General features: G+C 42.6%; 2 protein-coding genes across 2 annotated transcripts in view; both read left to right on the top strand.

The window, feature by feature from the left end:
* Positions 1-186: 186 nt before the first annotated feature.
* The window catches only part of LOC101632690 (HLA class II histocompatibility antigen, DM alpha chain), a 16,393-nt gene continuing 1,331 nt past the window's right edge, over positions 187-15,248 (top strand). The window contains exons 1-4 of the mRNA XM_012726289.1: positions 187-205; positions 512-558; positions 2,352-2,478; positions 14,136-14,420. Coding sequence (XP_012581743.1) covers positions 187-205; positions 512-558; positions 2,352-2,478; positions 14,136-14,420 — 478 coding nt within the window. The remainder of the gene's footprint in view (positions 206-511; positions 559-2,351; positions 2,479-14,135; positions 14,421-15,248) is intronic.
* The window catches only part of LOC101632460 (HLA class II histocompatibility antigen, DM beta chain), a 27,820-nt gene continuing 15,006 nt past the window's right edge, over positions 2,435-15,248 (top strand). Inside the window, exon 1 of the mRNA XM_012721727.1 lies at positions 2,435-2,478. The gene's annotated coding sequence lies outside the window, so the exon portion shown is untranslated. The remainder of the gene's footprint in view (positions 2,479-15,248) is intronic.

The following is a 15,248-nucleotide window of genomic DNA, read 5'->3' as shown; positions in this document are numbered from 1 at the left end:
TGGGTGGGGCGGGCGCGGAGCGCCGACCTTTTTCCTCCGCGGCTTCTTCGACTGACGGTGGCCTAGCGGAGCGGCCCCAGGCGGCCTGACTTAGTTCCTTTTGCGCGAGCGTAAAGCGCTGGGTGGCACGTCTTGGCCAGAGTCCAGCAAAAAGGCGCGCTGCCAAGCCCTTGTCAGTGAAGGAGAATGGCGCTGAACCTGAGATGTGAGGGTTTACAGGGTGGGTGGGGTCCCCTCCCGGGTGAAGTACAGTTAGACCACGCGAAAGGGAGTTTCCTCACTAGTAGTGCCTGCTGTGGGGAGGTGAGGCGTGGGCGTTGGGCGTTAGGCTTAGGCGGTTTGTTGGGCTTTTTTGTTTTAGGCAGTTTGACAATCCGATTTCCTCTGAATCTGCCGAAAGTTTGAGATCTGCCAGTCTCTGGATACCTCTGACTTCTCAACTTAGCCTCTGATTACTTCTTATCTCATACTTGACTATTTAAGGTAACATTCTTCTGCTTTTTTGCCGAAGCTTTGCCCTCTAGCCGCTCCGCCTTGAATCAATCCCATAAAATCCAGGTATGTTGCGATTGCTAAATTGACATTGAAATATAGTCTGTAGCTTGTTTATGGCCAGTCGTCTGTCCCTTCATCTTCAGAGTATGGACCAGATTTTCATTCTGTAATCTCTAACCCCCACTCCCCATCAGCAAACCGGAAAGGCCACCTGCAGAATTGTGGTTTTTCCCATCTCCCTCCTGTAAATTGGGCTGTTTGCATCCCTTCACCATCTTACTTGAAGCCCTTTTGGATTTAAGGTAATTTCTTTGATCTGCCTGAAGCTGATATCCATTTTCTACCCACGGGATTTCTTAACTTGTCTCTTGTTTTCCCAGCCTCTCCCCCCTAGGTCCATCCTTCCCCGCCCGAAAGAAAATAACCGGTATTGCATCACTTTATAGACTGTTTACTCTGCTTCATCCCTACTTTTCATCCCATTCTTCCATTACTGAAACTGTTCTGTCAAAGGTCACAGAGGACCTCCTAATTGGCAAAGTGGGGAAGCACTTTTCAGTTCTCACCTCATTTGACCTTTCTGAAGCATTTGACATTTGATCATGCTTCCTTCCTGAACTACTCTGCACCCTTGATTTCTGTGACCACTCTCACTCATCTTTCCCTACCTGTCCAACTGTTTCTTTTCAGTCTGCTTTGTGGACTTCTCCTTAGCCCGAGTCTATTCCTGGATGTTTACCAGAACTTTTCCTCCGTTTACTCCTGTGTCTGCTGATCTTTGATATCATTCAATGACTCTAAGCTTCTGAAATCTCTTTCTAGTTCAAACAACTTTTTTGAGCTAAATTATACTAAATGTTATCACTTGGGTGATCCTTAGATACTTCAACAGGTATTAAGTTGATTGAGTCTGTGTGCATTGCAGGCCTCATTCCTTATTTTCCTGGTCGAGGGCAGCTATTCAGTCATGAAGACTGGAATCTGAGAGTTCATTCTTGATTTTTTTCTTTTCTTTATAGCCATTAGACTTAACTGTTTGTAATTTAGTGCCTCAGTTTGATCAGCCACACTTGAAGTTTTCATTCACTACATGTGGCTAGTTGCTTTCATTGGACAGCACAAATTATAGAACATTTCCATCATCACAGAAAGTTTCATTGGACAGTACTGCTCTGAATTGTCCTCTCTGCCACAAAACTGCCGGAAGTAAACATTCCAAAATGTAACTGGCCCCATAATGCTGTTTCAAGCCCTATATCAATCATTGCCTGTGAGATAAAATCCAAACTCCTGGATTGGCCATCTTCAGGTCTGGCTCTTTCTCCTTGGACCCTGTACTCCAGCCATAACAAACCATTCCCCCAGACATACTATATTGTTTTATGACTGTATTTTACACATCACTGCTGTCTGCATAGAACAATAGGCTTTCTCCCATCTAAGTCCAAATACCATCATCCAAAAAAGCCTACTTTTTGCCTCCCATATTGAATTGACATTATTTGGCGTCCCTTGCTCTTACAGTTGCACTTTTCAATGTGAGTGGCTTTTATAAGATTATTTCTTTCCCTTATTAGACTTTGGTACCTGAACCCGAAAATTTTGCATTTTTTTTTCCCTCAAAATACCCTCACCTGGCATGGTACCTGGTAATAGGAGACAAAGTGAGCAAATGTTGAAGGAAGTGATGCTTAAGTAACTGTGACTTAAATAAGTTAAAATATATGTGTTATGGGGCTCTGTGCATACTGTTGGGGAAATAATCATGATAAGACAAAATCACTACTGTTGGGTATGTGTTGGAATGATGTGAGGAAAGGCAGGCAGAAGCAACACAACACAGGTCATTTTCACAGCATGCAGTGCAGTCCAGTCTGGCTGGAATAGAATATAAGTTACAAGAACAGCTTACAGCTTATGGAAGAAGAGACAAGGAAGACAAATTTGGGGTTTCCAGCACCACTAAGCTTGGATCTAATGGAGGTAAGTTTCTGAGCAATGACTTGATCAGAATTGGGTCATTACTTTAGGAGGTTGATCTTTTTATCCTTAAATGGCTAGTATTATGCTTGTTAATGTCAAATAAAAATGTCAAGGTCTGCAGGCGATGAGACTGGCAATAGCTAACACATTTGAGTATGTGAAATGAGTCTGACGTTCTTATAAGTGCTTTAGATATATTAACTCTTTTAATCCTTATATCCTATAAAGTAAATCCTATATAGTAAATACTATATATAGTTAATCCTATATAGTAAATACTATTGCTGTCACCCCCATTTTTCAGTGGAAGCAAAAGATGTCACACTGTGGTCAAAGGTGGGTTTTGAATCCAGGCAGTCTGCCTGATTGGTAAGCACAGCAGGTAGTTTAAGATCTAGGGTTGAAGTTGGAGAAAAAAAGTTTAGGTGAAGTAGATTTGGAAGTCAGCTTTGACTTGATGTCTGAATCATTTTTGTAAGTAGTTGGGATTTATAAGGAAGGGAGTGGAATACACTTTGATTGTAGGTCAAGGATTGATCTTTGTCAAAAATAGGAAATGGAATCAATGGAAGAACATCAACCAAGAAAGAAGAGAACAAAATAATAGGAAACCAAATGGTAGAGCCTTTTGTCTGACATATTTGTGAATACGTACAATTATAGACATATTTAAAGAAATGTAGTGATCTAGTAGTACATGTTTACTTATTGATACATGTGCTCTTAACTAATACATTAAATTAAAAAAAAATTCCCATAGCTGTAGAGATATTTTGAGACAGCTGTGTATATGGTATGAAAATATTAACTGATGATTTTTAGTGAGGATAACTAAAAGTACTGCTAGTACTCCAAAGTTTCCTACACATAAAATTAAATTTCAGCATATTAGATAACATTGAAAATATAAGTGATGGGCCCTCCCTGGTGACACAACGGGTTAAAGCACAGCACTTAGGAGCTATCCACAGTCACTGCAGCACGAGTTCTATCCCCATCCAGGGAGGTGACCCACATGCTGTGGCAGACCTCTCTTGACCTGCCTGCTGCTCCCCTCAACAATATATTTCATTCAGTACATCTGCTGGTTCTGCTCCTCACTGTCTCTGGTAAATTCTCTGACACGCCTCTGCACCCCCCTCCCCACACCTCTGGCCTGTACCCCAGTTCTGTATGCATAAATAAGTAAATCTTAAAAAAGAAAATATAAGTGACTTAAAATTTTATCCAACTTCTTGGACCTCCAAGTTTTATAGCATATAGACTGCAGTTAATTTGTCCCTGATTAAATGAGCAAATGAAATCGTGCAGATAGCTGTGAAGGGGGAAATTCATTTGCTTGTTAATTGGGAGTCATTACTGACACTGCAGAGCAATTTCTGTGGTCTGAGAAAACCCAGGCCAGGTGGTAGAAATGAGGAAGCTGTTTACTTTTTTTGAGAGGGAAAATGAGAGCTACCTTTGCAGGAATATTTATTTGGCAATATTTTGCATCATAAATGGGCTTTGGAGAGACTGGTAGGTTGGCTAGGAACCTTAGCACACACATTCACATAAGAGATGAATAAAGTAGTTGCAGCATCAGAACCAGTTGCACTTAGAACCCATCTTTTCTGTGGTGCGCAAGGTCCGACATGGTCTTCCTCACTGCCTCAGGCCTCATCTGTGCCCTCTCCCACTCAGTGATTTTGCTGCAGCCACATGGTCTTCCTTCACTTCTTTGAAGCAGCTAGCCCTTTGCCAGCCTCAGGGCCTTATACATGCTGTTTTTCTGCCAGACCATTCTTCCCAGCTCTGCCTACTGTACTCAGAGTCAGTAGGTTCCCCACTACAGTCAGTCTTATCTCAGTACTTTTCCTCCATAGTACTTTCACAATTGGACTTTATAGGTTGTATGTTTATTTGTTTAATACCGCTTTATTTTCACTAAATTATAAATTTGATGATGGTGGGTGTCTGGGTGCCAGGCCTATAGAGGGTATGCAATAAATATTTGTTGAATAAATAAGTGAATAAATCTCTTGGAACCATTTTTTGTTTGTTTTTTGTAATAAGGATGGTAAATGCAACAGGGTAGGGCAGTTGAGAGGATTGCTATAGTGTACATTCCAATAGTGTAGCTAATCAGAAAGGCTGAATATGGATAAGAAGGTGGAGATGAGCGTGAAAGTGGGAATGTAGACGCTAAGTTTGCTATGAAGTAGGAGGTGACAGGACATAGAAAATGGCTCTTGAAAGGTTGGGTGGGACCTAAAATGAGTGGTGGTGGGGTACACGAAAGGTAGTCGGGGTGAAAGTGTTTGTAGAGTAACCGATGGGCATGCTGGGTAAGTTTTACGGTTGAAATACCTGTATTTGAAAGGGTGGTCTATCGTTTTATCCAGTGAAGTCTCTTCTAGGCTCAGCTTCAACCTTCAGTAACAAACAACCCATTTTTTTCATTCAGTGAGCAGTCACTTGGTGAGCCGCAGCTTGGTTGATGCTGAGAATGACAAAAGAGAGTAAGACACAGTCCCTTAAGTACCTTGCCCTGGGGGTGAGTTGGCTGTGAAGCACACAGGTAAACAGAAGACACAATAGAAATGATGGTAATGGTAGGCTCTAGGTGCTGTGAAAGTTTACTGAAGATCTTCACTTAAGATACTAAGCCTTCCTGAGCAAACAAATCTTCTCAAAGGACATTTAGAGGTAGGTAAAGTATGGCCCAGACTGTTAAGTATCACATCAGAGAAAGCAAGACTACAGAAAACCATTAAAAATATTCATATAAAAATAGCATGTGGTCGCATATGCATAATAAAGACCTTGGCAGCACTGGAAAATAATATTAGAGACAAAGCAAGTATAAGAAAGTTGCAGTAATATAAGAAAAAAACAACAAACCAACGTAGACCTGAACCTATATGGGGAATAGAAAAGGGAGGACAAATTGATGAGATAAAGAGGTAGGATCCATTGGACCTGGTAAACAACTGCGTGCGAGGGTTTGAGGAGGATAAGCCTTAAGGTTGACTCCCTCGTCTGTAGCTTAGATGATCATAAATAAGGATCATCTTAGCAACAAACTTGGGAGGCGGTTGTTATTTTTTAAGAGTTGGAACATGTTGGGGAAGGGAAGGTGATGAGTTTAGGTTTTAGAAATTTTGAGATGGGCTTGCATTTAGGGTGGTAATTCCTACACTATTAGAATTCATTATTGAACCTTCAATGGGTTTATGAGTAAGAAACTCAACCTTTTTTTAAAAAAAAAAAAGAAGGCACAAGCCTTCTTGGTGGCCTAGGGGTTAAGTCTCAGTACTATCGCCACTGTGCCTGAGTTGATCTGTAGCCAGGGAGCTGACCCACATGGTGCAGCAGACTTCCCCTGTCCCTCCTGCTGCTCCCGTCAGCAGTGCATTTCAGTAGATCCGCCTGTTCTGCTCCTCACTCTTGTCTCTGGTGAATCCTCTTAGTGCCCTTGCATCACTCGCCAACACCCCAATTCTACAGAATGAATGAATAAATAATTTTTTTTTTAAAAATGGAAGCACAGTTTAAAATCTGTAAGGTGCTGCTTTTTTATTTATGATTTTTAAGTTTTTTTATTTTAAAGATTTATGTATACAAGAGCTGGGATGTAGGTTAGATGTGTGTGTGGGAGTGGTGAAAGGATTCACCAGAGATTGGGGAGCAGAACAGGCAGATTGAAATACACTGCTGAAGGGAGCGGCAAGCGGCAGGCAAGATAGGAGAGGTCTGCTGGGCCATGTGGGCTAGCTCTGTGGTATCTCTGTGATACCACAGTGGCTGCTGATAGCTTCAGAGTGCTGAGATTTAACCCCTGTGCCAACAGGGAGAGGCCCAGGACTTTTTAGTTTTTGAGATAATGGGGAAATTAGCACATAATTGGGTTAAATGAAGTAAAACAATTGTTTTAAATTTTGTCATAATAGTAACATTATAGTTCTGTTAAAAACAATGTTATTAACTATTAAGGGATAACCTTAGAAATATCTGCTAGTTCAGTATAATGACAAAGTTTATTTTAAATACTCCAGCACCCCCAAAAAAGTATGAAATAGGAAAATCGATGAAGCAAGAATAAAAAACAGAATTGGCAATTGTTGAAACTCAGGAGAGTACAAAGGGGTTTATTAGATTCTTTTGTGTATGTTTGAAACCTTTCTTAGTAAAATTAAGAAACCTCTTTTAGTGGAATGTAAATATTTTTTTACTAATAAGTCAACACAGTCATATTTGAATTTGTGCTAAGACTGTGACAGACCAAAGATCATCAAGTACAAGACATTAGTCAGGTAATTAAGTTGGAAAGTGGTATCTGAGCATTAATGAATGGCTCTTACTCACCTTTTTGCTTCAGATCATCTGCATTTGGGATACCAAATGTTGAAGATAGCTCAGTTGAGGTGGTTGCTTGGTATGAACCAAGTAACTTGATGCCCCCTCCCTGGAGATAGCTCTTATACATGGAGGTGACACTGCTTGCTTGGCCACAGCTGATTGAGCTGAGGTACATACCTAATACAGGCCAGCCAGATGTCCCCTGCAATGGGAAGCTTGAAAGATCAAGGCTGGAGGCCTTGAAGGTGAGGCATGTCAATGACAATTCAACTCCTGCTGCAAGGTCCCTGTAGCTCTTTTTTCTGAAGTTACCATATTCCATTCCTCTTGCTTCCCTGAGCTAGCTCAGTATCCTCATAAATTGAATTTGAAAAATTAAGTTAGCCAGAATGGACTTATTTCACTTATCACCAAAATAATACTATTATATATAATACATTTTTGCATAATAAAACTCATTATGTAAATGTGTTTGGTGTTGTATTACTCCGTCTTGAAATAAATTTAAAAATAAAAATTGCCACTGTCACATTAAACATAATCTGAGGGACACTTGCAGAGAACTCAGTTTGAGAACTACTATTGCACAACATCCCAGTGGAGAAGCCTAAAGAGGACGTGGGGGCAAGATCAGAGCTGAAGGAGTAAATCTGGAAGACACCAGCAGATAGGTGACGACAGAAGGCATGTAGGAGTAAATGCCATCCAGGGCAAGTATTTAGTGTAGGAAAAGAAAAGGAGTTTTAAGGTCAAAACTCCAGGGAACACTGACACCTTAAAGGGTAGCTGGAAGAAAGTAGTCCATGAAGGAGACTGCAGAAGAGGACACCAGAAGGGGCTGAGGGGACCAGGAGACAGTGCTGTTAGGGAGGCTAAAAATCCAGACCAATTTAGGAAGGAGGACTTGGCCAACCATGTCAAATGTTGCAGTGTGCATTTGATTTAGTGACACAAAATTATTGTTGAATAATTTCATTGTTAAAGTCGAGGGCTAAATGGCAAATGTGAATATGGAGGTGTGGTTACCCACTTTTTTCTTCCCTAGAAATTTGACTGCCAAGAAAAAAATACATGAAGCAGTACTAGAGAGAAATGGAGGGATGGGGAACATGTTATAAAGCAGGGTCTCAGCAATCCCACTTCTAGGTATCTACCCAAAAGACACAAAAACACTGACTGAAAAAGATACCTGCACCCCCATGTTTATTGCTGCTTTATTTACAATTGGAAAAACATGGAAGCAGCCCAAATGCCCAAAAGTAGATGACTGGATTAGAAAGATGTGGTACATATATACAATGGAATATTACTCAGCAACCAAAAAAGAGAAACACATGTCTTTTGCAGCAACTTGGATGGAGCTGGAAAAGATCATGCTGAGTGAGATAAGCCAGAAGAAGAAAGAAAAATACCGGATGGTTTCACTCATAGCAGGAGTATAATGGACCAGGCGAGAAAATAACAAAAATAATGAACAACCATATACCAAAAACATTTTGCGGGGGTGGAGTGAGGAATGGGATCAAAAATGGGGGGGGGGGGAGTGCACGGGATTATGGTGATGGCACAAGGGTGATTTGGTGATGGGAAACCCGCCAGGATTACAATTGAGATGGAAAAAAAATGTACAAAATGATGTAAAAATAAACTTATAAAATAAAAAAAAAAGCTGGGTCCACTGGACTTAGAGGCGGTGGGCTATTCAGAGACAACTTTAAGCAAATAATCAAAACAGACAAAACAAAAAACAAAAACAGCCGCCTTTCTCCTCTCTTGCCCACAATTGAATTTCTCCAAATGAATTCGAGACTATTTTTGAGATAATCTATTATGGAGAGGCCTGACTGGAAGAAGGATTACTTGGGAAAGGTAGGCATAAATGCATAAATGTTACTTGGGGAGAGAGTTAGTCTTGAAGTAGGTGGCTATATTTCTCCTCACACTGGTTCTGGCCTCACTACTCTAGAGAATCTGGACCCTTTTGCCTCTTCCTACCACCCGGAACTGTGGTGTTGGCTAACCCTGTTCCCAGCCTTCCCAGCTAGTCTGTTTTTCCTCCAATCCTTCCGGATAACCTGTTGTGTCTGGGGGCACGTTAGCCGGTTACCATTCCCAAGAGCTTGCCACTCCAAGCTCTTCTGTGGAGGATGGGTTTATTTTGGGTGTCCTGTTACAATTCTGTTCACACACGTAAAATAGTGTTCAGCAGAGCAAAATCCAACCCACCATCTGTTTTTTTATATGACCTGAGAAATGAGAATGATTTTTACATTTTTAAATGGCTGAAAAAAACCAGAATTCTATTTTGTGACTCATGAAAATTATATGAAATTTAAATTTCAGTGTCCACAAGTTAAAAAAAAAAAAGAACAAAATTCCAAGGAACACCAATATTTAAGCAACTGGAGAAAGTCCATGAGGGAGCTGAGGAGATGCTGGAGAAGCTAGGAACACAGGCACATCCTGTCATTTACATGTCGCCTGTGCCTTGTGTTCATGCCGCAGCTGAGGGCTTATAACGGGGAAGCGGCCCACAAAGACTAAAATTTATGATCTGGGCATGCATGGGAAAAAATATGCCCACCCCTGGCTTGGAACTCTAGGCAACTGGGGGTGTCATCAGTTTCCTCTCTCCTTTCCCAAGGGCTGGGCTCTTTCTGCTGCAGGAACTAATGGTTTAGTCCACAAGGGTGGAAAGTTGGGAAATGGTCTTCTGGATTTTCTTTTTTTTTCTGAGTGCAGCACCATGATTTCCAAGCCCTATCCCAACCTTGGCACTCTGCCAGCACCTACCATTATCCTATTATCCTCTCCCACCCACCAAGCATACACATTAATATTTCGGAATCTCCAGGTGGTCATGGTGTGCTTTTTGTATGGGACTGTAATTTTGGCTGTGTTTTTTTTTTTGTTTGTTTGTTTGTCTTTTTTTTTTTTTCTTTCTCTAACGACAGTATGGATTTTGAAAGTCTCAAACACTGATGTATGATAGTCACAGAGATTATTTTCTAAGAGTACTAATTGCCATATTAGATCTTTCTCACTGTCTCTTCCCCCACCCCTTCTGCCTTTCTCCCCTTTTCTTCTCTATCAAACTTGCAGCATATCCACTGACAGTTTCTTCCTCACCTCCCACTTAATTCTCAGCCCACCACAATCTGGAGTCGACTCCCACGGCAACACTGAAACTGCTCTCAATAAATTTGTCAACCAACTCATAGCTACCGAATCTAAGGACACTTTCAGTCCTTCCTTGACTTCTGAGTAGCGTTTAATGATGTTGAGCTTTCCCTTCATGGAATACCTTTGTTTCTCTGAACCAGCATCTTCATTATTCTCTTAAGTTCTCTGGATATTCCTTGTGCTACTGGATTCTTACAAATTAGTGCATTTCAGTGTCCTGGGTTATTACCTAGTGTCAGCACCATGCTCACCCTCTTGTACTGTGTCCTGTTCTACTTAGCCTGGGAGTCTTCAAGGTGCATACTCCATCCTTCCTGACCAGTTAGCTTCTGTTAGTATCAATGGGAGGCACTGCAGGGGGATCAGAAAGCAGATGAAACCGAGATGCTTTTTGCTTTAGCTTCAAATAGAATGATAGTTGCTGGTAGACATAGTGGTCACAAGCATAGGTCATTCTGGGCTCTATCCTCTTGGGCAGAGGAAGTACCTATTCAGTGATCTAGTCTTCACAGAGATGGCACCTTTGCAATGAACCCAGAACTGGCTACTGTAGTGTCTCCCCCCGGTCACTGCAGGTGTAGACCATGTGATGACTTTTACTCCTCCTAGTTTGCACAAAATATGTGAGAAATGAAGGCAGAGCTGGGTTTCAGCTCAGGGAGCAATGGCAGCCCTTCATTTCCAGGTATTTTCCTATTTGTACCTCCCATCATACTCTTTTTTCTCTTTTGCACTTGTTTTTTTTTTTTAAACATCTTTGTAAACAATTTTGTGTATTAATTTCTTTCAATATGAAATACCTAGAGTGTGTTTTATGTTCCTGACTGGGTCCCAGTTGATAATGGGTCAGGCATGGAGTCTGAATTGCAGATTTATGTCTTCTGCACAGTTTGCTGAGGTGATCTTGGCCAGTGCTTTTGCTTTAACATGGGTCCTGATGACTCCAAACTTAAGTTTCATTACATCTGGGATCCAAACTCATATACCTCTCAAACTGCACATATACAAAACTGAACTCTGGCCCTCCCTTGTGGTGCAATGGGTTAAAGCACTTTGAAGCTTTCTGCAGCCACTGTAGCAGGAGTTCGAATCCTGGCCAGGGAGGTGATCTACATGACACAGCAGACCTCTCCTGTCTTGCCTGTTGTTCCCTTCAACAGTGTATTTTAGTCCATCTGCCTGTTATGCTCCACACTCTGTCTCTGGTGTATCCCCTCATCTCCTTACCACTGCACTTCTGGCTGTACTCCAGTTCTTGTATGTATAAATAAATAAATCTCTGAAAAAACAACAACCAGAAAAGAAAACTGAACTCACTTTCTTCTTCCTCAAACCTGTTTCTATGGTGCTCTTTTCTATTTCAACTCACTCCATCACTGACCACCCACTCAGTCACACAATTGAGAAACCTGGGTGTTATCCTTGACCCACTCACATCTATTCAGTAGCCAAGTCTTTATCAGCTTCTGAATTATCTCAATATTCAATCCCCACCATCTTCTCCCTGTTCATGACTTAATTCAGGCTCTTGTCATCTCTTACCTATTACATCGCTATAGGAGCACTCTGTGTGTATTCAACATTTAAGAGTTTGATGTTATATACTGTAGATTTTTGACCAGCAGTTTTGTTTCAGTTCTTTCTAAGCTTGACATGTCAGAAGAATTTTTCTAAAGTGTTAAACTGATCATGTCATCACTATCACCTGCTAGGTAAAATCCAAACCCTCCTTGTGGCATCACGGAACCTATGTGAGCTGCTCTTGTCAAAATTTCTAGCCCATCCTGACACTCTCCTTCCTCTCCCATTAGCAAACAAGGACAGGCCCACCCTAAGCCTCAGGAGCTCTGATTGCTCTGACCTTGACATATTTGCTTACCCTTGGCCAAGAATGCTTTTTTCTTGTGTTTAAATTGTTTTCCCCACAAAACTCTTTTGAACCATTCTTGATTATGCCCCAGCTATTATTCTTCCATTCTCATAAAACTACTACTTCCCAAACACTTGGCACATTCTTTTTTGAATACAATATATTGTTCGCAATTATTCATTCATTGACACCCCTCCCTCATCTAGACTTTAAGCTCTTTGAAGGCAGGACTCTGCCTCAGTTATCTTGTATTTATTTCACTGGGTCCAGTCCCTAACACTTATTAAAATATCCATGTGATTTCTGCAGAACGAATAAAACTAGCTCCTGCAGGAGAATACCTCTCTGAGAAAGGGGGGAGACAGGGAGGGAAAAGGTGGTGTCTGAAGAGCCCTGGGGGTTTGCTGTGGGAAGATGAACTTCTTCACTGAGGTATTCTGCCGCGGGGTGGCGGTGCTCTCAAGAGCCCGTTGGTTGGGTTACAGGTTAAGGCTGACAGCTTCAGACTAACCAGACATCCCCACCAGGAGGCGAACATTCCTCCACTGCCTCCCCAGTCCAGCTACACACCCTACTATGCCTGATAAAAAGAGCCAAGTCTTCTAGAGGTGGCTGAACTCAGGTCTTTCCCTAGCGACTGATGATGTTAAACCTGACCCTTTTGTGATTGGTCGAGCCAAAATGACAAAAGCACCTAAAGGAAGTGAGCGGCAGAACACACGCTGGGGAGGGAGGTTGGGAACCAGGGTCAGTTTGTTGTTAGTAAGTAGGTGGTGGTGTGAAGAGATGGCTCTAGAGCAATCCCTAGGACCTGGGCTGCCACCAGTGCTGCTCCACCTACTGTGGCTGCTACCTCTCTCCTGGACCACCTCTGAAGGTATGGCAGCACCTCCCCTTTACTGCAGTCCCCACCGGCTGCATCTAGGGGGCCAAACCAGAGCATCTGGAGAAAACGCTTGAGCTTTGCAAGTGGTGAAAGTATTATGGAATGAATAGTAGAAACTAGAGCAGAATGGGGGAAGATGGGTAGTGTCAGAGGTGTCTTATGGAGTCCATTTCCCACATCCCTCCAAGCAGAGGTTAATTATATATATTTTACAAATGAAGAAAGTGAGACTTGGAGCACCGCGCAAGTTCACGCAGCTGGAAAGGGGTCGAACTGATATTTGAACAAAGTATATATTTCCACGATTCTCAGGAGATTACATGTCTCACCCTGAGATTCTTGAAACTCTTAATTTTATTAGCCTTTAGTTTCCTTGTCTGTAAAGGACGGTGCAGAGTGGAAGAATAATGTAGATGATCTGTCTTACTCTAACTGCCTGTCTGGATACTGAGTGCTGGATATTTGGTGGATTTCCTATTTGGTTGGTGTGGGGGTGGGGGATTCATGCCAGAAGTTTCTAGGAGTAGGGATTATTTCCTGCAGCTATGGGGTTATTTCTCGCAATCCTGGCATCGCAAGCCCTGGCTCATAGAGGGAGGGCCAATGACTTTCAGATTGGCCTGGGTGCCAGGGCAGAGCTGATGAGAAGCTGGGAGACTGGTTTTCAGTCTGCTATGTGTGTGTGTGTATTTGGGGGTGAGAGGAGGCATTACCCATTCATTCACTCACAGGTCAGTATGATGACCTGTGAATGAGGCAGAGTTCTCTCCCTTGGGAGGATGTATGGCTGGGCACACAGAGCATAAGGTCAACTTCAGTCTCTCACCTCTTTGGCTGGATGCCTGTTTTTGTGCAGTGCACGCTCCCTCCCCTAACTTTGTGATACTGAATCTGTCATTTTGGACTGTTCCCCTCTTCTACTTTACAGCATTAGACAGTTGGCCTTTTTATGGGCAGGGAAGCTTAGAGAGGCCCCATTGTAATTTTGGGCTTCATCCTCATTGGGAGGGAGAGCCTAAATAACAGACACACAAGCAGACTATGACAGCTCCTTCTCCCTGAAGCAGGCTTTGATGTTTTCTTTTTTTTAAAAGATTTTATTTATTTGTGCATTCAGAACTGGGGTACAAGCCAGAGGTGCAGGAGTGGTGAGAGGATTCACTTGAGACAGAGTGGGGAGCAGAACAGGAAGCTGGATAGAGAACCCTGCTGAGGGGAGTAGTGGGGAGACAGGAGAGGTCTGCTGTGCCATGGGGGTTAGCTCCCTGGCTGGGGCTTGAACTTGCGCAGAAGCTGCCATGGCTAGCTCTGCAGTGCTGCACTTCAACCCATTGCCCCACTGTGATGTTTTCTAACCCTGCCCTGTCTCCTTTGCAGCTCTCACTCCAGTGCGGCAGGATGAACTGCAAAACCACACATTCATGCACACGATCTTCTGTCAGACAGCAACTCCCAACATAGGGCTCTCCGAGACCTATGATGGGGACCATCTCTTCTCCTTCGACTTCTCCGAGAGTACACGAGTGCCTCGCCTACCTGAATTTGCTGCCTGGGCTCAGAAGTCTGATGACATTTCCACCATTTTATTTGACAAAACATTCTGCTTGATGTTGGCAGAGCAAGTGGGCCCAAAATTGGAAGGAAAAATCCCAGTGTCTAGAGGTCAGGGGGCTTTCTGGGGTCAGAGGGAGGGGTACGTTCTTAACCTCATTAAACTCTACACTGATTTATTCCCTCCACACCAGCTGCCGGTCTCTGATAGTTTCTGATTCTGCCCTGGCACCTTTATTTTCCTACCACTCATTTTTTTTTTTTTTTTGCTTCTTTGTTTTGTGGGGCAGAAAACAAGTGCCTTCAAAAAGTATTTGAAGGCATTCAGAACTATTTATGGAAAATGATAACTCAACAACAGCCAAACGATGTCTAATGATTGTTAGCACTGTGCTACACTACTCAGGAATATGCAAGGGGGGACAGAAATATCTGATGACAAACAGATAAGTAAAAACCAGAGACATTCTACAGGGGAGGGGGACAGAGAGGGATCAGAAGAAGGGAGGAAGGGGGCGTTTGGCTATGGCGATGACGGGAGGGGGAGAAGTAAACATGGCTATAAAATGAACAATAATGTAAGTAGGTATATGGAAAAAATAAATTTTAAAAAAGAAAATGCAAGTGAACTAGAATAACCAAAAGGTAAAAAAAAAAAGAGAGAGAGAAATATCTGATGACATGCTTGTGCTTTGACAAGACACATGTGATTTGAGTCATGGTGAGGTCTAGACAGGAAGTGCTGCAGGCAGTCAGGGCAGATGGGTCCAGAGCGGCTGGATGGGGCTCTGCCCCTGGCTCCAGCTGTGGGTCTTCCCTGGAATAAGACCTGCCTCGGAGCCCTAATTCCTCCTTCATCTCTTCTCACCCAGCCTGTTCCCATTGACTCTGTCTCTGGCTTCCTTCAAACACAGGGGTACCAGCTTAACGAGGGGTTTC

Source organism: Condylura cristata, unplaced genomic scaffold, assembly GCF_000260355.1.
Source record: "Condylura cristata isolate star-nosed mole 26May11 unplaced genomic scaffold, ConCri1.0 scaffold00001, whole genome shotgun sequence".
NCBI lineage: Eukaryota > Metazoa > Chordata > Mammalia > Eulipotyphla > Talpidae > Condylura > Condylura cristata.
The sequence above is the reverse complement of the archived record's forward strand: the minus strand, read 5'-3'. Positions and strand labels throughout refer to the sequence as shown.